We start from the raw sequence: 24,778 nt of genomic DNA, 5'->3' as shown, positions 1-24,778 counted from the left end.
CTATGGAGTGTATGGATTTCTAGAAGCTCCTTTCACATGAATGAGATTGTCGCAATTGTCATCACGTCTGAGAATTGTACAATCCATTAATACCCAGCATTCACCTTTGATAGATTTGATATTGGGTCAGTCCTAAGGCATCGCTCAGCGTCTTCAATTACACAAACATCTGAACCGATAGTAGATCAAATCCTATTTGTTCTGTAGACTTTTGATTAGCTGGGCTGATGCAAAGTCACATGTGCATTACGCTACACCAATGATGTCAGGTCGGCTAATCAAAAGATGAGCCGAGCCACAGGCGGGTATGACAGCTCCTGGCCAGCAGCCACAGATTGCTGACTGATGTACTAGGTCCTGCAAATCCATTCAGATCACCTCTATTCTCTACATATAGTATAAAAGGAAAGCTATATGACCCACCAACCACTGGCCAGGGAGGAGTACATGTCCACACCAGTTTCCAGAAAATCAGCACCGCTTAAATAAAGCTATTTTATTTAGTCTGCCGCAAATTCTAATCAAAGAGGCCGAATCCCATGTCCTCGTCAGACTCCTCAGACTCTTCTTTCTTTTCTTCCTTCTTCTCTTCAGCTGAAAAACAGTGGTGACATTAAGACATTGAGTAATCACATGCGTAACTATGATCTCTGCAGTCTCCTCCATAATGACATGACATATGTATAACAACTGTTATTACTATCTAGGCCATTGAAAACAAGGTCATGAGAGCGAGTTACTGCCATGGAAGCTCTCCGTATAATACTGATGAACGAGAGCAAACATTACACAAGTTTATACATGGAATGGCAGGTAAGACCGGGCTATGTTACACCTGAACGCCCCTTTATCGCCTCTCCACCGCATAGATGTGCCCTTATAGACTACAGATCCAGGAGAACGGCAAGTAAAAGCAACGCAAGTCACATTAGATTTCTGTCCGATTAACGATGATGGGTAAATGAAACTCCCCATGGGGGGTGGCTTCTATTTCCCCAGTATAATACACACGATAAGATGGCTCTGGACCATACTGTATACTTCTCAAACTAGTCAACAAATTAATTTACTTTTCCCATCACCTAGAACTTTGATAAGGGATTGCTTCCAAGATCCCATTGTTTGGTGACCGGTCACGTTTAATCTATATCCATTGCGCATTTTTTATGGAGAGTCAAGACATTGCGAGTCCTAGTCTACCACTTCTCAATTACACACTGAAGTCCAATGGGGGCTTTCGTTAAAAAAAAAATAAAAAAAAAAAATTGACAAATCTATTGGTTTTGTGAAAAAACACGAGCACAGTTCCTCTACTGAGGTGTAGACAAAGATACCTGCATTAGTAAACCGTATTTCTGGATCAGAACCTCTTTAGGTCCACAAGCAGATTTTGCTTTGGATCCATCATGGATTTCGCCAAAATGGGTAATGTTTCTCCTTGTTGAGTGTTGGCAGATATGCAACAGATACAGACTTATTTGTGTGCAGGAGGAGTTTACACTTTTCTGACAGTAGATGTTGTTACTGTTATATGCCTAGGTGAATGTAATGCATATACTTGTTGTACTTTGGTTTCACTTTCTCTCTGGTAAAAAGGTCTTTCAGACTTCCTGTTATGCCGTATTAAGAAGCTGATTCATGTACCTCATGTTCTGAGTAGATAAATGTGGAATTACCCCCTATAATCTACTCTCACAAGTTTCTTCTGTGACCAAACTATGCAACAGAGAGTGATAAGCCATGACTGGCATGTCAAGAGTGGGGAGATTCACATTTTTCCCCTTTTCTGGTATTATATATGGCTAAGACTTTCCCACTTGGTAAACATTACCTGGTGCAGCAGATCCTCCAGCAGCAGGGGCGGCTGATCCAGAGGCGGCTACAGCAACGGCTCCTCCGGCGGGCATACTTGCCAATTTGGTGTTACCTACAGGGATAAAAAGACAAAACAAAAACATGAACATTGAATATCATAAGGACATGTCCTATCGATGAGAACAAATCTTCCTTTTACTGAACAGCATTACATAAAGCCTGGCATCCAAAGCTCCGAGAACAGAGGTCCCAAGAGAGCCTTCCCAGAAAACTCTGTGCCTTAGGAACATTATCGAGGCGTGAGCTGAACAGCTTTGTATCCTTGACCTAGAAATGATGTGAAAGGTTACATCAGTAACTGTAATAGCAGCTATATTCAGTGAGGCTTACAGCAGGCATTATGTAAAGGAGGTAAACTACCCAGAACACGAAAAAATGAGGAGCCGAAAAAAGCTAAAGATTTTCCTTATCAATTCTATTCTTGGAAAGTCACTGAAATGCTGATACTACAACATGAACCCAGATAAGTCCTGAGATCGATGCGCTATCTAACATGGAACCCACAGAAAACAGATGGGAACATTCAGTAAAAAATAAAAACTTTATAAACTCAAACTTCAAGTGTTTTGCTCACTTTTAAATAGTATTATCTGTAGACTTGCAGAACACTAGCAGTTTAGAAGTGACAGATTTAGAGAAATTAAACCATGACTGTCGAATAATTCAGCACTTATGAGGGTCTTGTGAAGCCGGATTAAAGGAATTTTATTATACTGTGCATAATATAGCCATTAGCCCTTAAAACAGTACTGTTACCAGATGTCACAATGCAGAATTCACACATTATGCAGTTCTAAAAACTGATGATGCGCGGTGTATTACTTTGAAATTACACATCAGAGAGGTTGTATAATCCTTTATGAAAGTGTAGCTCAATCTCAGTTTACCTAGCTCAATGGACAGCTGATCAGTGTCCCTCATCTCCGCTGAGATCTCACACTGCTCAGTACAAGCTGCAGCTGTCAGACGGCATACACCTGGTCTCATGTGCCATTTTGTTTAATACATCGACTCTTCTAAAGAATGTATAATTTTCATTAGGACAAGCTTTTTGACATGACTTTTAAAGTAAATATATCAGCCTCATCACCAAGAGATCTATGTAATAACTAAAGAGCTCATATTGTGAGATCTGGTGACAAGAACCCTTTTAGCCTGGCCAACTTTTCATTTTTTTTTTGCATCTTGGTACTGTACTCTCCCTCTTCCAGGAGGCATAACAGTAATTTTCTGTTGACATCACTGTATGAGGGCTTGTTATTTTGTTGGACGAGTTGTAGTTTTGAAGGACACCTTTAAAATTTACCATAAAATGTACCCTAAAAATGTTGCAAAAAGCGATTGATGTAATGTTACATTTTGATAGATTGCACTTGTGGACATCGTGATAACGTTACTTTTGTACATTTTTATTTTTAATGGTAGAAAGAGGGTTTTTTTAATGTTATGCTTTGGATTTGTTTTAGTCTTGAACCTGCGACAGTCTGACTGCAGTATATAATGTAAGTCCCAGTCTCACCATGAAAAACCACTAGGTGGCATTAATGGGGCCGTCAGTTGGTTCCCCACGATCATACTGTGGGGAGCAGATGGAGGCCCGTGTGCAAGAGCACCGGCAAATATAAATGCCGCTGTCAGAGACTGACATCAGCATCTGAATGGTGGTCAGCAGAGAGCAGAGCTCGGCTCCATCCTTGCAGACATCTGCGTCATTTCATTTACCCATCATCTACCATGCATTGAGTGAGTTCAGCTCCTGAGCCCGCTCCATGACAGATCAGTTATGGGGTGTTGAGGGGTTAAACACGCAATGCACACACCAAGTGTCCCCTTTCCCCAAGTGTAAGTGATATGGACATGATTCGCTTGCCATTGTGTCCTGAAATAAACCCTCATGCAAAGCTAAATACCGCACGTACTGTTCATTTCCAAAGAAAAATGACGACATTTCTGCCCATTTTTTCTACATGCTCAATGCCCAAGGGGGTGCTCTGGTAACAGGACATTTCTCGGGACAGCAAACAAGACATTTCCCTTGTGTATCTTTATCCTTGTAACAGCACAACTGAACCAACGTGGGACGACCACAGATCCAACAGTTCCTACTTACAGGGATTTTTTTAAGGGCACCACCAGAAAAATACAACAAAGCTTATATTCCTGAGCTATTCCCTGTGCATCTGTGCCCGTTGCATGCATTAACTACATATATTTTTACAGTAGTTTACAATCCGCTTTATTCTAGTGTTCAATTATTACAGTGTTCTAAAGTCAGCTCATAATTTCTGACACTTTGGCGGGAAATAAAAAATATATGTGCAATATAAAAACCTCAATGAAAAAAAAAAAAACAAACTATTTCCACCAAATTTCTGGCCCTGTTGCAGAGGACGTCTCACATAGCAAAATAACCAGCACACAATCTGTGGAGGGGGAATGTTTTTTGGTTTTAATTTCACTTCATTACAAATATTAGTTTGGGGAAAAACAAAAAATTGTATGGTGCCGTCACCATCGGAGGTAATAACAGCTGATCAGTGACGGTGCCGGACCTCACCCCCAAGATCTGATAGGCATGACCCATCCTAAGGGTACTGTCACACAGTGGCACTTTTATCGCTACGACGGTACGATCCGTGACGTTCCAGCGATATCCATACGATATCGCAGTGTCTGACACGCAGCAGCGATCAGGGACCCCGCTGAGAATCGTACGTCGTAGCAGATCGTTTGGAACTTTCTTTCGTCGCTGGATCTCCCGCTGTCATCGTTGGATCGGTGTGTGTGACACCGATCCAACGATGCGTTCGCTTGTAACCAGGGTAAACATCGGGTTACTAAGCGCAGGGCCGCGCTTAGTAACCCGATGTTTACCCTGGTTACCCGAGGCCTTCGGCATCGTTGGTCGCTGGAGAGCGGTCTGTGTGACAGCTCTCCAGCAACCACACAACGACTTTCCAACGATCACGGCCAGGTCGTATCGCTGGTCGTGATCGTTGGAAAGTTGCAGAGTGTGACAGTACCCTTAGGTTAGATTACTGATAGAATAGTAGAGGAAAACCCCTTTAATATTGACTGCCTCTATGCTGTCCTGACTCCTTCAACTTATGTGCAAGCAATAAAGTATCTGATATCAGAGCTTGCTGATAAGTGGATGGGGCAGAAAACTGCCAGGGAGACCATCTTAATTCCTATGGATGTGAAAAGTGCAGAGTCCAGTGTTTATACGGGAAGCAAGGAACTTTAAAGTGTTCATAGAATCATGGAATGGTAGAGTTGGAGGGACCTCCAGGGTCATCCTGTCAAGCCCCCTGCTCAATCCAGGATTCACTAAACCATCTCAGACAGATGTCCGTCCAGCCTCTGTTTGAAGACTTCCATTGAAGGAGAACTCACCACCTCTCGTGGCAGCCTGTTCCACTCACTGATCATCCTCACTGTCAAAAAGTTTTTTCTAATATCTAATCTGTGTCTCCTCAAATTCAGTTTCATCCCATCGCTTCTAGTGTTTCCTTGTGCAAATGAGAATAAAGATGATCCCTCTACACTGTGACAGCCCTGTGCACTCAACAGATTAAATAATGCACCAGGAAAATACAAGAAAGACAATTCAGCGCTCAGGTCTCCTCATACTACAGTATCAGACAAGAACGTGTCCAGAGAAGCTCGTATAAATGAGAGTGGAAACAAAACTCATTTCTTGAAAAAGCTTCTCTAAGTTTATCTGGTCCACAAGCGAAACCCAGCAGGTACAGAAGCAACCTCCAGGTATTAGGATGGACCGCTCATCAACAGCATACCGGTGCCAGATGTCAGGAGAAGGCTCCCAAAAGCACAACTCTCCCTGACCGCACACAGACGTTATACCTATATAAATCACACAGTGGATCAATAATGGGCGGAGAGCATCATGCTTATATTAGACCCCATTTATAAGAAGCATTCTTACCCTGGGCTATCACATCATCGATTTTCTTGCCCTTAAGTTCACTGACGACCTATCAAGAGAAAGAAAACATTACAGCAAATTCTGATTGTGTCTAATAAAATGGAGAAAGCAGCTAAAATTGATGCAGCCCTACAGGCCGATATTGGCCACACTGTTTGGATATGGTCAGTGCGTACAGGCCTTATAGAATGATCTGGCAGGAATAAGGGGAATGCTGCCATACAGAGATGGAAGAAAAGATGCTATACTGCACTCGCCTCTAGTGTCGGCACCGTGACTGCAGCACCGGCTCTCCGGGACTCTAATCCCTGCAGCTTGTCAGTGTCCGCGTCACTCTCACCTTCGGATAAATCTGACACCGGTTGTAGCTGTGACTTCCTCCCAGGGTCAGTTTTGTCAGGAGGAGAGGAGAATAGTTTGGCTGCAAGAACAGTGTGACATAATATCTGATACCGCAATCTCCAGGAGTGCCAGTGCTAACACCGCATGAACGCCACAAGAGGCAAGTATAGCGGTCATTTTACTTGGGGGTAAACCATGATTGAGACGGGGTTCTTCTATTCGAGGAAACCACTAACTTCTGCCATAAGTACCGAAGATACAGCAAATACGATGGCATGCTTCTCGCAGATTTCTGTTGGCAGGTTTTCCATGACATATACTGTAACACTCCTGTGGGCCCCATTCTTGAGATAGAGGTTAAAAGGGTGTTCTTTACAGCTGTGTGGCAGATATACGGTTTGTTTTAATTTATAGGAAAGAGGAGCAGACTGCACTGTTCTACATAGAGGGGCTCTGAAATAAATGCATATTACGTGGTATAAGTATGTTTCTCCCTCCACAACACATCCATCCTGACTCTCTGGTGGATACCTTTTTGTGTATGCACTGAACAGTGGACTCAAACGCAGTGTGTACCCAATGTCTATGGGCCAGAAAAAAACCAACACAATCCCAATGTGTCCATTGAGCACATTTATGCGAGAGGCTGTTTGCAGACATAATGCCCACTAACAAAATTGGAGAGTAGCGCACTGAGCTTTGCAATGCAAGAATAATCAGCAAATAACATTTGTCAATGTGACCAATGAGCGATACATCCCTAGTATATACCTGCTCAACCAGTGTAGAAAAGATGGGGTGTTACAGGTTTCCCCTTTATTAAGCTTTGTGCAGCAAGGTACATGAAGTGTTCATACCTTTTCTGCGCGCTCCTTGTCCAATTCAATGCCCACACTTTCCAGGATCTTCTTTAGGTCATTGATGGAGGGGTTGTCATTACCGCCGAGCAAGGCCAAAAGATATGAAGCTACGTAACGCATTCTGTTTAAAAGAAGATGGAAAACTTAAGACAGAAGTTACAGCATAGCCCTAATCTATCTCTGGGTGTTTATTAAAGATTATCCTTCAAAAAGCTCAAACAGGCAATTTGACCCACACCACCACCATAATCAGCTAATTCAAGGGGCTGCAGCAGCTCGGGCACGTGGTGGTCTCCTTCGCCGCTCCATACGCCGTGCCCTGTCCTCCTGCTATTGGGCAAAGATTTGCCTGCCTAGAATGGAAATGCTCTGTAATTCACCTGTACACAGGCCGACAGAATGGAGACACCTAGTGACGGGCGCCTAGCACTGCAGCGGAGATCCACTAATGGCACTAAAGTGTCACCACCCTTAGCCTGGACTCATGATGCCTTTTGCAACTTGTTTTTAAACATTAGAAAGGAGGTAGCCCCTTCCCGCTGAGGCCAATTTTCATTTTTACACCTTCGTTTTTTTTGTTTCTCCCCTTCTCTTAGGAGCCACATCCATTTGACATCTCCGTCAACAGCTTTCTGTAGCTTGCATTTTTCAGGACAGGTTGTAGATTTGAAGAACACGATTAACTTTACAATATAATGTAGCGGGAAAAAATTACAAGTGCAGTGACATGGCGAAAAAACTGCAATTCCATCATTGGTTTTTGGATTTTATTTTTAATGGGCGGTGGTAAAAATGACTGGTAGCATGTTTAGCCCCACCAGCATGACTGTGATGTAAACAAACTTGCAGGTATGTTGTACCCATTTTATGTAACGCATGACTACAGTGCAGCAATTTAAGAAACCGCCGGAGTGGTGCTTTATATAAAAGGTAAAAATAAACCTGCAACACAGAGGTAGCGGGCACAAGTGCTCAAAGAGATGGAGGATCTCAGACTGGCAGTGAACAGTGACCTCCAGCAAACACCGCAGTGATCCGGCACGTGACAAACTGCTGCAGAACGACCGGAGTGGTGCGGACAACAGCAGAGGGTGCGGCTGGTAGGTACAAGGCTAAATGCAGGGGCCACACATTAGTAGCACCACTCCAGCTCTGGGAAAAAGAAAAATGCTGGAATGGCGCTAAGTGGAAAATGAAATTCAGAACTGTGTATTAAAAATAAACACATTGGTTTATTTTGCTATTTTCTCAGACCTGTAACTCTTATTTCTGTAGTTGAAGCGGTGTTAAGGCTTTTTTGCACACCAAGATGACAAATTGGCAGATTTTATTCCTTTCTATTGCATTTCTTTGGTGACGTGCAGCAATCAAATACATTTTAGCTTTTGGATTTATATTTTCTGGGCACTCTCTCTATATCCACCCCTCCCTTCTCCCCTCACCCATGTATAACTCTGAGGCTCTACTGACATTTCTTACCCACTCCAAACCAGCCACTCCCTCCATGCAGCACTCAAAACGTTCATACAAATCATCCCACCACCTGCTCTTTCTGTTTTTTCTCCTTCTACTAGTTGCAGGAGACATCTCCCCCAACCCTGGGCCTCCCTCCACCAGCATAAATTACTCTCCTCCAGCTGCATATAGAAACCCTGCTAATCTTATTAACATTCAGCGCATGCCCTCTCCTATCGCTTTCCACTGTGCTCTCTGGAATGCTCGGTCTGTGTGTAACAAACTAACTTACATTCACGATCTTTTCCTCTCTAATTCCCTTAACCTTCTGACTATTAAAGAAACCTGGATCCAGCACTCAGACACCCCCGCCGCTGCCGCTCTCTCGTTTGGTGGGCTGAAATTTTCACATACCACCAGACCTGAGAACAGACAGGGTGGAGGTGTTGGTTTGCTCCTTTGTGCTTTCCAGGTCATCCCCCCGGTTCCCTCACTTGCGTTTCCTTCCTTTGAAATCCACGCCGTCAGACTCTAAGCCCTTCTCCTTGCGGGTGGCGGTTGTTTATAGCCCTCCAGGCTCCTCCCACCTGTTTCTAGGCCACCTGGCTTACTCACCTTCTATCCTGTGACATCTCCACCCTCATCATGGGAGACTTTAACATCCCCATCAATGACCCCCTCTCCCAATCTGCCTCCCATCTTCTTTAACTTGTTCATTCAGCCTCTCACAGTTCATTAATTCTCCTACGCATGGGGACGGGAATACTCTGGACCTGGTTTCTCCCGTCCCAGATCGCTGCACGACTTTACTAACTCCCCTCTCCCGCTCTCGGACCACAACCTTCTTTCCTTCTCTGTCAAGAATTGTCTCCTTACCCAGGACACCCCCACTTAGCACACTTATCGGAATACACGTACCATTAATACCCAGCAGCTTATGGACAACCTCCACAAATCTTTAGCCCCATCTCCTCCCTCTCCTGTCCAGACTTAGCATTGTCACACTTCAATATTACACTGAAGAATGCCCTAGATGAAGCAGCACATTCTACACGCAGAAAGACCAGACACAGACAACGGCAGCCCTGGCACACAATGCAAACACGCTTTCTTCAGCTCAAGGTGCGCAGAGCGGCAGTGGAGAAAATCTCTTAGCAGAAGACTTCATCCACTATAAGTTCATGCTCAAAACCTATAACTCTGCCCTTTCTCTGGCCAAACAATCCTACTTCACCACCCTCATCACCTCACTATCAAACAACCCAAAGCGACTTTTTGAAACCTTAAACTTCCTCCTGAAACCTAAAGTACAGGCCCCCCCATCACCAATCTCAGTGGTGAGGATCTGGCCACTTATTTCCTAGAAAAAAAAAATCAACCACATCATCAGGATATCTCAGCCCAATCTCCTCAGTGCCTGGATCCTCTTTCCCTGCCACACCTCAAGCTCACTAGACATCTTTGAGCCTGTTTCAGAAGAAGAAGTCTCCAAGCTCCTCACTTCTGCTCGGCCTACAACCTGCAACAGTGACCCTTCACATCTCCTGCTGTCTCTCTCACCAGTGGTCACCACTCACCTGACTAAAATATTTAACCTCTCTCTTTCTTCGGGTATCTTTCCCTCCTCATTTAAACATGCCATCATTACCCCTTTACTTAAAAAGCCATCCCTGGACCAGAACTGCACTGCTAACTACAGACCTGCCTCTAACCTTTCCTTCATCTCTAAACTCCTGGAACGCTTGGTCCACTCCCGTCTAATCCGCTATCTCTCGGATAACTCTCTTCTCGACCCCTTACAATCTGGTTTCCGCTCTTTACATGCCACTGAAACTGCCCTCACTAAAGTCTCTAATGATCTAATAACAGCTAAATCTAAAGGTCATTGCTCTCTGCTGATTCTCCTGGATCTATCTGCCGCATTTGACACTGTGGATCACCAGCTCCTTCTCACTATGCTCCGCTCCATAGGCCTCAAGGACACAGCCCTCTCCTGGTTCTCCTCCTACCGCTCCTTCAGTGTATCTTTTGCCGGCTCCTCTTCCTCTCCTCATCCCCTTACTATCGGGGTTCCGCAGGGCTCAGTCCTAGGCCCCCCTCCTCTACTCTCTATGCACTGCCCCTACTGGACAAACAATCAGCAAATTTGGGTTCCAGTATCATCTCTATGCTGATGACACCCAATTATACACTTCTTCCCCTGTCATCACCCCTACCCTAATTCAAAATACCAAGTATTGTCTGTCTGCTGTCTCTAACATCATGTCCTCCCTCTATCTGAAACTAAATCTCTCCAAAACGGAACTTCTTGTGTTTCTCCCTTCTACTAACCTCTCTCTACCCAACATCGAAATTACCATGGAGGGTTCAACCATAACTCCCAAGCAGCATGCCCGCTGTCTTGGGGTCATATTCGACACCGAACTCTCCTTTACTCCCTATATCCGATCACTCACTCGCTCTTGTCACCTGCATCTTAAAAACATCTCCAGAATCTGACCTTTTCTCACCTTTGAAACTGCTAAGACTCTTACTGTCACTCTTATTCATTCTCGTCTGGACTACTGCAACTCTCTTCTAATCGGTCTCCCTCTTACCAAACTTTCTCCTCTCCAATCCATCTTGAATGAGGCAGCCAGGGTCATATTTCTGTCTAACCGCTTCACCGATGCCTCCATCTTGTGCCAGTCATTACACTGGCTACCCATTCGCTACAGGGTCCAGTATAAACTCATCTCTCACCCACAAAGCACAGTTCTGCACCGCCTTATATCTCCTCTCTCATCTCTATCGCCCTACACATGACCTAAGACTAACATCCCCCATAATCCGAACCTCACACCTCCGTCTCCAAGACTTCTCTTGAGCTGCGCCATCTCTCTGGAATGCACTTCCCCAGACGATCAGACTGATACCTAGCCCCGACCTATTCAAGTGCGCTTTAAAAACCCATCTCTTCAAACAAGCCTACCACATCAACTACTCAGTAAACTAACTTTGCCCTGTTCCCTCCTTCCAAATATTACTCTGAATCTGCACCCTACTATTCATCTGTCTCCACACCCTCCATGCACACGATAACTGCACTTGATACTTGACTATTGCACTTAACCACACGGGCTGATGACCGGATCATGCAGCTTTGTATGAAAATCCCTACGTATTATAATTGCCAGACCTGAAATAACAAGCACTTTTCACCTATTGTGTCCCCCATTTCCTTGTAGATTGTAAGCTTGTGAGCAGGGACCTCACTCCTAATGTCACTGTTTAAATTGTCTTAACTCGTACCGAATTTATTGTTTGTACATGTCCCCGCTTAATTGTAAAGTGCTGCGGAATATGTTGGCGCTATATAAATAAAAATTATTATTATTTTACAGCATTTACCATAAGAGTTTAATTATTTTCCTTTTTGTATAGATCGGACTTATCTATGGGGCAGGGTCGAATACACTTACATTTATTTATTTTTTTCCTAGGGTAATGTGACTGGGATGAGGGGCGATACAAGATTTTTGTTTTTCAAAACTTTTTTCCCCCTTTATTTTTCAGCCACAGTAGAGGACTTGCACCTGTGTTCCTGATTGCTTGTACTAAAGGCTGCCGCTCATGAAGCCAAACTTGTGGTCGGGCTTACCAGGAAGGAGGAAACGGGAAGCTTTCAGCAGACCACGGGCTGCCATGGCAACTCATCAGCCTCCTGCAATCGCATCGCAGAGGACTGATGGGTGTGCAAATAAATGGCATGATCAGATTGCCAGTGGCATTTAAAGGGGCTGTTCAGCCTTAGGCTACATGACTGCACTCTCCCATTGCCAGGAGGTCATGTGACCACACATATGCGATATACATACTTCCGACTAGATGTGTCCAGCCTTCCTCAACACACTTGAACTGAGTGAGGCCACGCACGTCTAGTCTGGATGTGGCCAGGAGTATGCAAATCACACAGTAGCGGTCACATGACCGAGAATCCTGACAGTGTGTGTGATGAAAGGATTTTTAGAAACCCCCGGACACAAATATTCTGCTTATGATCTGTAAGTGCAGCCCGGTGGTCCCTGACCTTACCGCTCCTCAGCCCGCCGGTCACAGTCCCCCACCCAGACGCCATCATTCCCTGCCAGTACAGAATACGCAGGCACTGCCCGGACCGCCATGGTACCAGATGGGCCAGCACAGGCTGAAAGTTACAATTACCCATACTGCAGAGCGGTTACTAAGTAAGTGCCCCCCTACTGTACTGATCAGTGCAGCAGAGAGGAGTGTGCTGCCCGGGCCTCTGCTACATCCACGTGTCGGTCACAGCCACATGGACGAGACCATGGAGGGAGCAGGGGGGGGTTCAGTACCGAGCACCTCCCCCTCTCTAACACCTGTTCCCGCCATTACCGGCAGCTCTGGCTCCGCCACTTACTTCACAATTCACCGTTCAGCGCTCGGGCAGGAGAAGGACAGAGCTCCGCGCGTGCTTCCTCTGTGGAGGCCGGGAGGGGAAAGGCCGCTCAAAGGGGCGGGGCTACACACAGGAAGATCCGGCCGCGGCTGAGGAGAAATGCATCATGGGACACTGCGCCATCTTGCTACACTCATATTGCTGCGCAGGCGCAGTACAGTACTAGCAGTAGTAGGAGCAGCGCTTCTCAGGCCTAGTCCCCGTAGGTAGGGCTAATGTCCCTTTATTTCCTGCTTGCCTATGCTGTGGTATACATTGCCTTCCGGAGACTATTCCACAAGTAGCAGAGCTGGGCACAGTATGTGGCTGCTAGTCCTTTCTATAACTTTATGGAGTCACCTCAGGTGGGGGGCTCTTTTCAAACGTTACAAAACCAGAACTTTAAAAAAAAAAATTTAAAAAAATCACTGACTTCTGAATGAGGCCTTAACATGTTTTTGTCTTTTAGTGACAAAATATCACAATATGTCACATCCATATTAATAGATAAGTAGGGCTGCACTGATGGCTTAGTTTGTCTGAATATGGGGACAGATTTACTAACATGCCTAATTTCTTCACAGCATTAATGCCCCCATAAACATTAGGCACAAGTCAACCAATCGTGCCGAAGTCGGTCCAAAGTTTAAAGAAATCTCCCGACTAAACCATGAAGATAATGTCAGGAGGAATAAATATAGGATAGTTTGAGTTTAAAGAGAATCTGTCAGTAGGATCAACTCTCTTAGGCCGTCTATATAGGCATACAGGTCATAGGAAGCTGAATACAATGATACCTTGATAGCTGTGATCCGATCTTTTATTCCAGAGAAATCCACATTGTTCCTAATACGTAAATGTTCTGTTAAGATCTATGGGCCGGACATAGATCTCCACAGAATCTGCCTCCAGAGCGTGTTTTATTTTAAATGAAAGGGGGGGCTTTTACCAGAGTGAGACGTAATGACTGACAGTCTGCTATCCTGATCTACATATCTCACTCTGATAATGCCACCTTACATTAAAAAAAAGTCCCAAAGGTGGATTCTCAGGGAGATCTATGTCCGACCAAAAGATCTTAACAGCTCATTTACATATTAAGAACACAATGGATTTCTCTGGAATAAGACATCTGATCATAGATATCATATTTTATTCAACTTTCTCTGACCTGAATGCCCAGACTCAAAATGCCCAAACAGATTCCCTTTAATCAGCCAATCCTCTTTTCCTGCAGTCAGATAATTTGCCAGCAGCTTACTCCACTCTCCCCGTAGAGAACACATAATCATATGTATAGGGGAAGTCGCAAGAGGCATATGGACACCTTTCAAAATCGCCAAATATATGGTTTCATACACGGTGATAAATCTGGAACATTTTAGACACTTTTGTCTTACCTTACACCTCTTCTTAATTGGTTTACATTTAGACTTTTCTTCTGTCACTAATAGGGCAGGTGCAGACAGACATATATTCCCTCATTCGAGAGAATCGGGCTTATTATGCCAATCACACTGATCAGAATCTCTCAGATGAAGTGAAGATGGAGAAAAAAATCTTTCCGTTCTCCATTGCGTCAGTTTGCAGAAATCGGACTGCACTCAGATGTCATCTGAGTGCAGTCTTTTGTTTCCTACGCACTTTCACGACCACGTGTGAGCCGAATACCGGATGCAAATTGCGCATGCTGTGTTTTTTTCCTCCGACAGAGTATGTCCGAGAAAAAAAAAACACGTGCATGGCCCTTTTTTTTAATTTCTTTGAGTCACCAGTCGACAGAAAAAAAATGGATTTCCAATTGTTTCCAGTATGAGAAACATTGCCATCCCTATCAAAATGATGATACAGTTTGTAAATGTTTATAAGGTTTACATAATAAACAATGTACTCGGGTTTTGCATTGATTTGCATAATTTTGCTACAACTATACTTATGTTTATGATGTTATTTGTACGAGAAAAAGGAAAATCTTTCAAAAATAGACAGTTTAAAAAAATAAAAAAAACAACAATGTACTCGGGTTGATGTTTAGTGCTAAAGAATGGGAAAGGGAGACATATGCTTAGCCTTTCACACAAGTGTAATTAATGTGCGCTTCTGCAGTGTCCTGGGATCTGTGTAATTTACTTGTTACCATGATTGCAATCTATAGGGATTTTGTCTAATTTAATAATACCAAAGCTAATTAATAATAATGATGGGAGCTCGGTCTATGCAAGTGAATCGCTCCCTCTTACATCTCCCGGTCAGGCTAGTCCCCAATCAATCAGGCTAGTCCCCCATTTTGTGAATCCTGACCCCTATCTTACGACCTCAGCGGTTTGTCCCTGCAGGGAACTAAAGGATTGGGCATGCTAAAAGTCATCTGACCTATCCTTTTTCCTGACATTATCCATTGGAGGGGAGTCAGGGCACCATGACCAACCTTTCTATACCCACATAGGAAGAGACCTGTCAATCAAGCAGAGCCGGGCACCTGACGGGTTCCCATTAACAGAATTGACCTGCTATGAGCAACCGTAAGGACTTGTAAAAATCTGCTTAATCCGTTTTTAAGCCATGTGCATGCCCAGAAAACTAGAACGAAAAAACATACAAAAACGGATCCAAACGAATAACAATTGCATACCAAAGTTTTGTGTATTTTAATGTTTTTTTTTCCAATAGAGCCATTTCAAAACAGAAACTCTATTTTTTTCCCTTTTCTTACTTCATTTGGATTCATTGCACACAGATTCCAAAATGCAGGTGTGAACAAGGCCTAACTGTGTCAGTGTGATCACCAATGCTGTGGGTATGCTGTCTGCACCCCCCTCCTGGGATCTGGGAAGGGTGGAGGCAGCGGTTGTGCTCCTGCCCACATTTCGTCACCCAAGCCTCATGTAACCAGGAAGTTTAAAAAAAAGTGACTCTACTGAAACATACAGATCACCAACAGAGATCCTGAAATGTGCGCAAAATGGTTCATTTAACCCTTAATTGTTGCAGAAAAATATGTGACCCCCTGCTAATCTGCATGCGAGACTGCATCAATGAAGAACAAAGGACGCCTTCAGTGAGTCACGCCGGACATCAGCAGCTTCACTTTGTGAGTACTGGAACTATTGTGCAGTTCACTCCATTTATATCTGTAGCCGCACCGCCAGTAATGTATATGTATTAATTGCTGTAATATGTAAAAAGGGGATTTGTTGTAGTAGTGCAAATTGCAAGTACGTGTAGGATCATACTCATTCCTTACTATGTATTGTGGTAAAGTCTGCACCCCAAGGGCTGAGCTTATGGACTATAGCGGAAGAAGGTTTGTTTATTAAGATGGCTCCATATTGTGGTCTTTATAAACAATATAAGAGGAGTATCCAGGCTTAGACTGGCCCACAGGAGAACAGTAGAATCCTCCGGTGGGCCACCACCCTCTTATATGAGCAGCACTTGGCACTATATACTTGAATCACTATGTACAGACAAAGGCAGCATCTTATTAATTTACCAATATACCCCGTTCATTGACGCCATGACCCATTTATGTAAGAAAAGACCCTTTGTATTGGTAAATTGTCTGCACAAGCACTCATTCCGAATCACGAGCTAGTGCAAAAACTGCAGCAGTCAGCGATCGAGGTCTTTTACGCACCTTAAAATATAATTGTCATTGGCAGCATTTCCTCGTGTAAACAGGGAATGTGCTGCCGACGATTTCCGACCTCTATGGGGACCGAATGGTCATATTAATCATCTTTTCTATTAGACGGTTTGCATTACTGTACATAAACAGGCCTTAAGATCTGACAATTATCTCACCAGGCACCACTCCTTAGGTAAGTATGCCTTTATGGGCCACATTACATATACAAAACCCGTAGCAAGATCGGTTTGGATAATTGGATTATGAAAAGTTTTTGCATTTTATGATTTATAAGAATCAGAACTGTCTGAAAAATAAGGCTTTGTTCACACTTTCTGTTTGGACAGTTTAGGGTTCGCTCATACTAGCATACAAATCAGAATAGTCCTACTGTCCTGGATGAGGATGGGAACGTTTTTTTATACACTAGTGTGAACCATCCCTTAGGGAACAGTCATGCTGGTTGCAGGTGCAGAATGGATCTGTTGCTTTACTGATGGAAACTGAAGCAGAAGGACTCTCTTCACTATTATGTGGTCCGTCTAGGTTCTGTTATGTGATAGGCTTTTATTTCTGTTCCAAAAACTGACACATAAAGAGACCCAGACGGACACATAATCAATGTGGCCCTTACGCTTCCATTTCCATTAGTAATGCAATAGATCTGCCTTACACATGAAGTCTATTAGTCTGTTCCTCTAAATGGAGCACAATAATGGTATGTGCATGGTATGGCTTCATCATACATCAGTGATTTTTCTTATATGCATAAAATGGTGCTTGTTTCTTCAGTGTTTTTGATCAGACTGTCAATGGATCTTGAATTTTTGATCAGTACGTCAGTTTTACCATCATAGTTTGGTCAACTTTTCTCAGTTGCAAAAAACTGATTGACGCTTCTTTTCAAACTTCTATGTATATGTATGTATATGTACTGTATATAAGTAAATAAATAAATACAGGTGCTTCTCATAAAAATTGGAATATCATCAAAAAGTTAATTTATTTCAGTTCTTCAATACAAAAAGTGAAACTCATATATTACATAGAGCCATTACAAACTATTTCAAGTGTTTATTTCTGTTAATGTTGATGATTATGGCTTACAGCCAACGAAATTGCAAAGTAAAGTCATGGAATAATAGGAATCACAGCATGGATACACTTGTTACTGATGCTTAAATGATGAAAGAGATATAAAATAAATGTTCAAAACATCTCGATGTATTCAGTATCGAGTATGAGCACTACACACAGAAATCCCCGCACTTACAGCATTGGCTGCTGTCAATTAGGTTAGTGATGGTCGTCTGAGGAATCTTCTGCCGCACTGAATGCACTTGGGTAAATCATCAAGATCCACTGCTGGCAGCTCCCTGTGCAATTACAATTCCAATAACATCCCAGATGTGCTTTATGGAAGACAAGTCCGGTGATGATGAAGGCCATGGTAGTATGTTTAGGCCGTGCAGAAGCACGGTCAACAAACTGCTCCTTACCTCAACCTTCCAGGGTAAAGTGCTGAGTCTCCGCCGCTGCTCCCAGTGTCTTCTTTTGTCTGCAGCGCTGCATTCATGACAATAGCTCTGCAGCCAATCAGTGGATAGAATCGCAAAGCTTAGTGGTTGACTGCAGCGCTGTTGATGTGATGTCAGCAGACAATAAAAGACATGGGGAGCAGTAGTTCATATTCTGTGTTGGACCCGGGGAGGGTGAATAAAGAATACAATGTTTTTATAAATCAAACTGCAAATCATAACAAGGGTGTTCTTAAACCGGATAACCCCCTTAACCTTGGATAGTAAGAATACTCTGTGTAATGGGAAGTAGGTATAAAAAAAGCCCTCATTATAACTCTATTTTTGGACACCTAAAATTAAAAATACACTTTTTTGAAAATAATAATTTTCGACCTGAAAAACTACTTTTTATGTGGTTGTGATGCTTTGTGTTTATTTTATTCCTAAAATGAATTTTATGATTTTTTTTATATACACTGCTCAAAAAATTAAAGGGAACACTCAAATAACACATCCTAGATCTGAATGAATTAAATATTCTCATTGAATACTTTGTTCTGTACAAAGTTGAATGTACTGACAATAAAATCACACAAACATCATCAATGGAAATCAAATTTATTAACCAATGGGGACCTGGAGTTGGAATGATACTCAAAATCAAAGTGGAAAATCAAATTACAGGCTGGTCCAACTTCAGTGGAAATGCCTCAAAACAAGGAAATGATCCTCAGAAGTGTGTGTGACCTCCACGTGCCTGTATGACCTCCCTACAACCCCTGGGCATGCTCCTGATGAGGCGGTAGATGGTCTCCTGAGGGATCTCCTCTCAGACCTGTACTAAAGCATCTGCCAACTCCTGGACAGTCTGTGGTGCAACGTGACGTTGGTGGATGGTGCGAGACATGATGTCCCAGATGTGTTCAATCGGATTCAGGTCTGGGGAACGGGCGGGCCAGTCCATAGCTTCAATGCCTTCATCTTGCAGGAACTGCTGACACATTCCAGCAACATGAGGTCTGACATTGTCCTGCATCAGGAGGAACCCAGGGCAAACCGCACCAGCATATGGTCTCACAAGGGGTCTGAGGATCTCATATTGGTACCTAATGGCAGTCAGGCTACCTCTGGCGAGCACATGGAGGGCTGTGCGGCCCTCCAAAGAATTGCCACCCCACACCATTACTGACCCACTGCCAAACCGGTCATGCTGAAGGATGTTGCAGGCAGCAGATCGCTCTCCACGGCGTCTCCAGACTCTGTCACGTCTGTCACATGTGCTCAGTGTGAACCTGCTTTCATCTGTGAAGAGCACAGGGTGCCAGTGGTGAATTTGCCAATCCTGGTGTTCTGTGGTAAATGCCAAGCGTCCTACATGGTGTTGGACTGTGAGCACAACCCCCATCTGTGGACGTCGGGCACTCAGACCATCCTCATGGAGTCGGTGTCTAACCATTTGTGCAGACACATGCACATTTGTTGCCTGCTGGAGGTCATTTTGCAGGGCTCTGGCAGTGCCCCTCCTGTTCCTCCTTGCATAAAGGCTGAGGTAGCGGTCCTGCTGCTGGGTTGTTGACTTCCTACGGCCCCCTCCAAGTCTCCTGGTGTACTGGCCTGTGTCCTGGTAGCGCCTCCAGCCTCTGGACACTACGCTGACAGACACAGCAAACCTTCTTGCCACAGCTCGCATTGATGTGCCATCCTGGATGAGCTGCACTACCTGAGCCACTTATGTGGGTTGTAGAGTCTGTCTCATGCTACCACGAGTGTGAAAGCACAGCCAACATTCAAAAGTGACCAAAACATCAGCCAGAAAGCATTGGTACTGTGATGTGGTCTGTGGTCCCCACCTGCAGAACCACTCCTTTAGTGAGGGTGTCTTGATAATTGCCAATAATTTCCATCTGTTGTCTATTCCATTTGCACAACAGCATGTGAAATTGATTGTCAATCAGTGTTGCTCCCTAAGTGGACAGTTTGATTTCACAGAAGTTTGATTTACTTGCAGTTATTTTCTGTTGTTTAAGTGTTCCCTTTATTTTTTTGAGTTTTGAGCAGTGTATATATGTATACAATAATTTTTTTACATTTTCAGTTCAGTTGATCATCACACTTCATTCTCCTTCTTCATAACAGCTTGGTATAGCCGACGTCTCCTCCGCGCTGGGCGAGCTGTGACATGCCGGTGTTGCCACACTTAGACAATGAGAGATGGAGCATCTTCTGGACCCCCAGTGGGAGGGAGCCAGCACAGAGGAACCAGCCTCTCCAATGCCACATATCGCTGGCAACAGACTCATCCTCGATGTTTACCTGGATGGATGTGAGAGGTTCCTGCAGGTGACAGAGAATCCGACAAGTGACCTGGTGGAGGTGGAATTTCTCCGACTTAGCAGCAATGATGCAATGATAACATCAGCGGTGGCTGATCTTCCAAGGTTCAGCTGTCTCAGATCTCTGGTCCTGAAAGGTAAAATATTCTCGTAAAATTATTACTTTTACCCATCACATTGCATGTACATCATAAATATTTGCTTCTAGTAGACCCCAGGTGGCCAACGATGCAGCCATCTTGCAAGCGTAAGTCGCACTGTCCTCAAATTGTGCTCCAAATTTGCAGCACAGCATATGATCTGAGCCGTGGGTTCGTCGATACAATCTAGATGTAAATTCATTTACGTCGGATACTTGGCTTCCAAACATTTAGAAACTGCAGTAGAGCCTTGCTTGAATATCTCCATATCTCATGGTACTTAGCACGCTGTATGTGTCAGATCCGCATAAGCCGTACATATAGGAAGACTCGCTTTATACAGAAATGCTGCTGCCTCCAAGATTAGCTTTGGTTTTCTATATTTGCCAAAAAATGTACTAATTATTTTCCGCAATTCTGTTTTTTGCTAATAAGTTAAAACATTAGGGAGAAAGTAGCGCAATTAGGGTCTTATCTGACAAACAACTAAATAATTTTTTTATCAGGTTGCGCTAACCTGATCCATGATTTAATGCGTTTTTGAATCGTCGTTCATCTGCTGTGGATCCACGGGTTGTAAAACCGATGAGAACAAAAGATTGGAGAATTTGTGGATACCTCCGTGCTGCTGATTATTGAAGACATCGATTCTCCGGAATTTATTAAACATGCAGTTTTTATTCAATGCGTTTCGAAGTGACAGGTGCTTCTTTAATATGCGGTTGTTTCCTGAAGAAGAAGTGACTGTCACTTCGAAACGCGTTGAATAAAAACCGCATGTTTAATAAATTCCTGAGAATCGACGTCTTCAATAATCAGCAGCGCGGGCGGTATCCACATGTTCACCATTTAATAATAAAAATAATAATAATAATTTTATTTATATAGCGCCAACATATTCATACCATAACATACAATTTCTTCATTCTCATCGGTTTGCTATTAAGTTGTCATAGGTTCAATGGAAACAAGACAGACTTTAAAATAACAGGAAATTAGGGCTTATCGTTTCTTATCCAGTTATCTGTTCTTTATTTCCCTCCAGTGTGGTAGTGATGCGTCGGGAAAAAAAATGGCGCAGGCCCTATAACGTCCATATGGGTAAATCAGGTAGAAGTCGGATGTTCCTACCAGTAGTTATATTTGAATGTCCTGAGCAGATCAGAGACAACGATGACCTTGTATAGAACGTCTCTTGGATGTCCAGAATGTGGGGAGCAGTACCAGCCAGTTCTGGGAGGGATATAGACTGCCAGGAATAAAGATCAGAGAGTAGAAGACAGGCCGAGGTGAGATCTCCGATATTGTCAACCCTCAGAAATTGAGTGCAGAGTGTAAGTCTTTTTACTTTTCCTCCTTGCACAATGAACTCAACCACAATATAAGGATCACATTTTTATGTAAAAAAAAGTTTAGTAAAACATACATTGCAGCCTTAGGTTTTGTGCTGACGACATGTTTTAAAAGCTAAAGACACTTAGAGGGATTTCCCCCTGATCAAAGCTATATTTAATCAACATTTTAATCAATAGATCTTGGAATAATAATACTTTACACAATTGGATGTGCTTACTAAAAATATTCCTGTGCTGAGATAATCTTATAAATGTGTCCCTGCTGTGTACTGTGTAATGGCTGTGTCTGACTGTGCAGGAACATGGTCTGATCATACCACAGCTCCTGGGGAGGGGAAGAACACAAAAGAGTATACAGACAGGACAGCATGGGATCCCAGATAATTCTGTCTTTCAGGTAAAACATTGCTTAATGTGAAATGTTTTACGTCACAAAAAGAATCAGCTGTGATCCCATACTGTCCTGTCTGTATCCTCTTTTGTGTTCTTCCCCTCCCCAGGAGATATAGTATGATCAGACCATGTTCCTGCACAGTCAGACACAGCCATTACACATTACACAGCAGGGGCACATTTATAAGATTATCTCAGCACAGGAACATTATATTTAGCCACATACAATTGTGGAAGTTATTATTCCAAGATCTATTGATTAAAATATACTTTTTTTAAGGGTATGTGCACACGCTGGGGATTTTGCTGCGAACGCAGTTTTCCATGCGTTGTACAGTACCATGTAAACCTATGGAAAACAAAATCCACAGTGCACATGCTGCGGAAAAAAACACGCGGTGTTTATTCCGCAGCATGTCAATTCTTTCTGCGAATTCCGCAGCGGTTTACACCTGCTCCTCAATAGGAATCCGCAGGCGTCAAACCACAGGTGAAATCCGCACAAAAATTGCGGTAAATCTGCGGTAATTCTGCAGGTAATCCGCAGTGCGGTTTACCTGCGGATTTACCAAAATCAGTCCGGAAAAATCCGCAGGACTTTCCGCAACATGTGCACGTAGCCTAAATGGACAACCCCTTGAAGGAAAATGCTGGCAGTGTTTTTCCTGAAGCATCATCTCTGATGTTTTTTCCAGCTTTTTTTATTTCATATAAAAAAGAAAGAAGATCGAAGCCTGAAGCGGTTAAAAGATGTGAAATGGATAACACATAAACACAGAAATTTTTTTCCCACGTTTTTTAGTTCTTTCTCAGGCAGGTATCGGGCATAATCCACTTGAAAAAGACTTTGTGTGGACATTCTCCTATGACTACATTGTCTCAGTCACATTTCAGCAGGCTAAACTCCATTGTTATTACTGTTATTATACAAGAATATCAAGTGTGTAAAAGAAAAGGAAGGTTTTTTTAAGTCCCGTTTTTTAGCTTCTAGTGATATCGAGATATTAAAGTGCCAAGTATAGAACTGGAAATATTTATTTATTGTCGCCCAAAATGATTGTGTGCACCTATATATGATTTCTAGTGATGAGTGAACGTGCTCTGATAAGGTGTTATCTGAGCATGCTCGGGTGCTAACCGAGTGACTTCGTCGTGCTTGAATACTATGTTCGAGTTCCCGTGGCTGCATGTCTCGCAGAGGTTCGATAGCTGCAAGACATGCAGGGATTGTCTAACAAACAGGCCATGTCTGTGGTCAGGGACTCGAACATATTATTTGAGCACACTGAAGACACTCAGTTAGCACCCGAGCATGCTCAGATAACACCTTCACTCATCACTAATAAGCACCCGTGTATCAGTACCTATTATATCACCCTTCTCAGGTGGACATTTCCGGGATGACTATGGACGCTGTCAGAATGGATTGCTGACAACCCTACCACCAGATATCGGTCAGCTTTCCCTGCTGCGACACCTGGATCTCAGCTTCAACAGCTTCTCAGAGCTGCCACCTTGTATCAGTGCCCTTTCCCTACTTACCACTCTCCATCTTGGCTACAACCAGCTCAGGACTCTTCCAGATGATATTGGTGACCTGAAATTCTTGACAGATCTCTCACTCATGTCGAACCAGTTGGTGGAGCTCCCTGCAGGCATTGGGCAGCTGAAAAATCTGGAGAAAATGGACCTGTCTGAGAACCGGCTGGCGTGCCTGCCTGAGGAGGTTGGAACCTTGCAGCAATGTATTCATCTAGATCTGTCTGGGAATAACCTTGCTAACCTTCCTGAAACACTGTGTAGGTGTCAGCCTCATTTTTCCATATTTTATTTATAATCTTAATGCATTAATTAGTATATTAAAGAGGTTGTCCACCTTGTTGGCCTTTATTTTTATTTAAATATATTTATTTGGGGCTAAATATCATTTTTGCAATTGGGTTTTATTAAACATTTTGCACCGTTTTCGTTTTATAGGCTTTTTATCTCCCTGCACATTCAACTTTGAGATGTTCATAAATCAGTTCAGAGGAGCTCAGAAAAAGACCTATAAAAGAGTTACCGTCTCCATGTCAAACAGTCATAGCAGGCTGACTGACAGATTCTCAGTTAACTAGTTTTTGACCCAGCAGTAGTGCAACACAAAGGCTATAGAAGGCGTATGGTGCAAAATTGTGTACAAAACTCAAATGTGAAAATTATTTTTATCCCTAAGCAAGAAAAATACCCCAACGGTGGACATCCCGTTTAATTAATGTTAACTTCAGATTCAACTTTTTATTTTTTTTGGCTTAAAGGGTTTTCTGGAACCTATGCTTAGGATACTGCAGAAATGTTAGCTTGCTGGGGGTCGGCACATTGTTTATAGCCCCCTAAATACCACCATACCCCACATTTGCTGGTAACAGGGCTGGGTGTTGCAGAAGGCTTGTGTCTACTTCTATCTCTCCCCTTCTTCCTATCCTTTCCATTGACTTTTATGGGCAGCGA

The 24,778-nt window shown here is 43.3% G+C and overlaps 2 protein-coding genes across 2 annotated transcripts in view; one reads left to right on the top strand and one right to left on the bottom strand.

Moving 5' to 3' along the window:
* Positions 1–481: 481 nt before the first annotated feature.
* RPLP2 (ribosomal protein lateral stalk subunit P2) lies at positions 482–13,060 on the bottom strand. Its single transcript, XM_077287815.1, has 5 exons — positions 12,902–13,060; positions 7,024–7,147; positions 5,825–5,873; positions 1,832–1,927; positions 482–594 (listed from the first exon to the last, which is right to left on the bottom strand). Exons 2-5 carry the CDS (start codon positions 7,144–7,146, stop codon positions 518–520), a joined length of 345 nt encoding a protein of 114 aa, XP_077143930.1. The 5' UTR covers position 7,147; positions 12,902–13,060; the 3' UTR covers positions 482–517.
* A 2,723-nt stretch (positions 13,061–15,783) lies between these two features.
* Positions 15,784–24,778, top strand: part of PIDD1 (p53-induced death domain protein 1) — a 37,284-nt gene continuing 28,289 nt past the window's right edge. The window contains exons 1-3 of the mRNA XM_077287813.1: positions 15,784–16,010; positions 20,204–20,537; positions 23,674–24,087. Coding sequence (XP_077143928.1) covers positions 20,279–20,537; positions 23,674–24,087 — 673 coding nt within the window. The 5' untranslated portion in view covers positions 15,784–16,010; positions 20,204–20,278. The remainder of the gene's footprint in view (positions 16,011–20,203; positions 20,538–23,673; positions 24,088–24,778) is intronic.

The sequence above is a fragment of the Ranitomeya variabilis genome, chromosome 2 (genome assembly GCF_051348905.1).
Source record: "Ranitomeya variabilis isolate aRanVar5 chromosome 2, aRanVar5.hap1, whole genome shotgun sequence".
Classification (NCBI taxonomy): Eukaryota; Metazoa; Chordata; class Amphibia; order Anura; family Dendrobatidae; genus Ranitomeya; species Ranitomeya variabilis.
The sequence above is the reverse complement of the archived record's forward strand: the minus strand, read 5'-3'. Positions and strand labels throughout refer to the sequence as shown.

What these genes read in the sequence shown, in the direction of transcription:
- RPLP2 (XM_077287815.1), bottom strand. Translation starts at nt 7,146, where the DNA reads ATGCGTTACGTAGCTTCATATCTTTTGGCCTTGCTCGGCGGTAATGAC. An exon ending in CGATGATGTGATAGCCCAGG is followed by an intron (nt 1,928 to 5,824) that starts GTAAGAATGCTT and finishes TTATCCCTGTAG; the next exon opens with GTAACACCAAATTGGCAAGT. An exon ending in TGGAGGATCTGCTGCACCAG is followed by an intron (nt 595 to 1,831) that starts GTAATGTTTACC and finishes ACTGTTTTTCAG; the next exon opens with CTGAAGAGAAGAAGGAAGAA.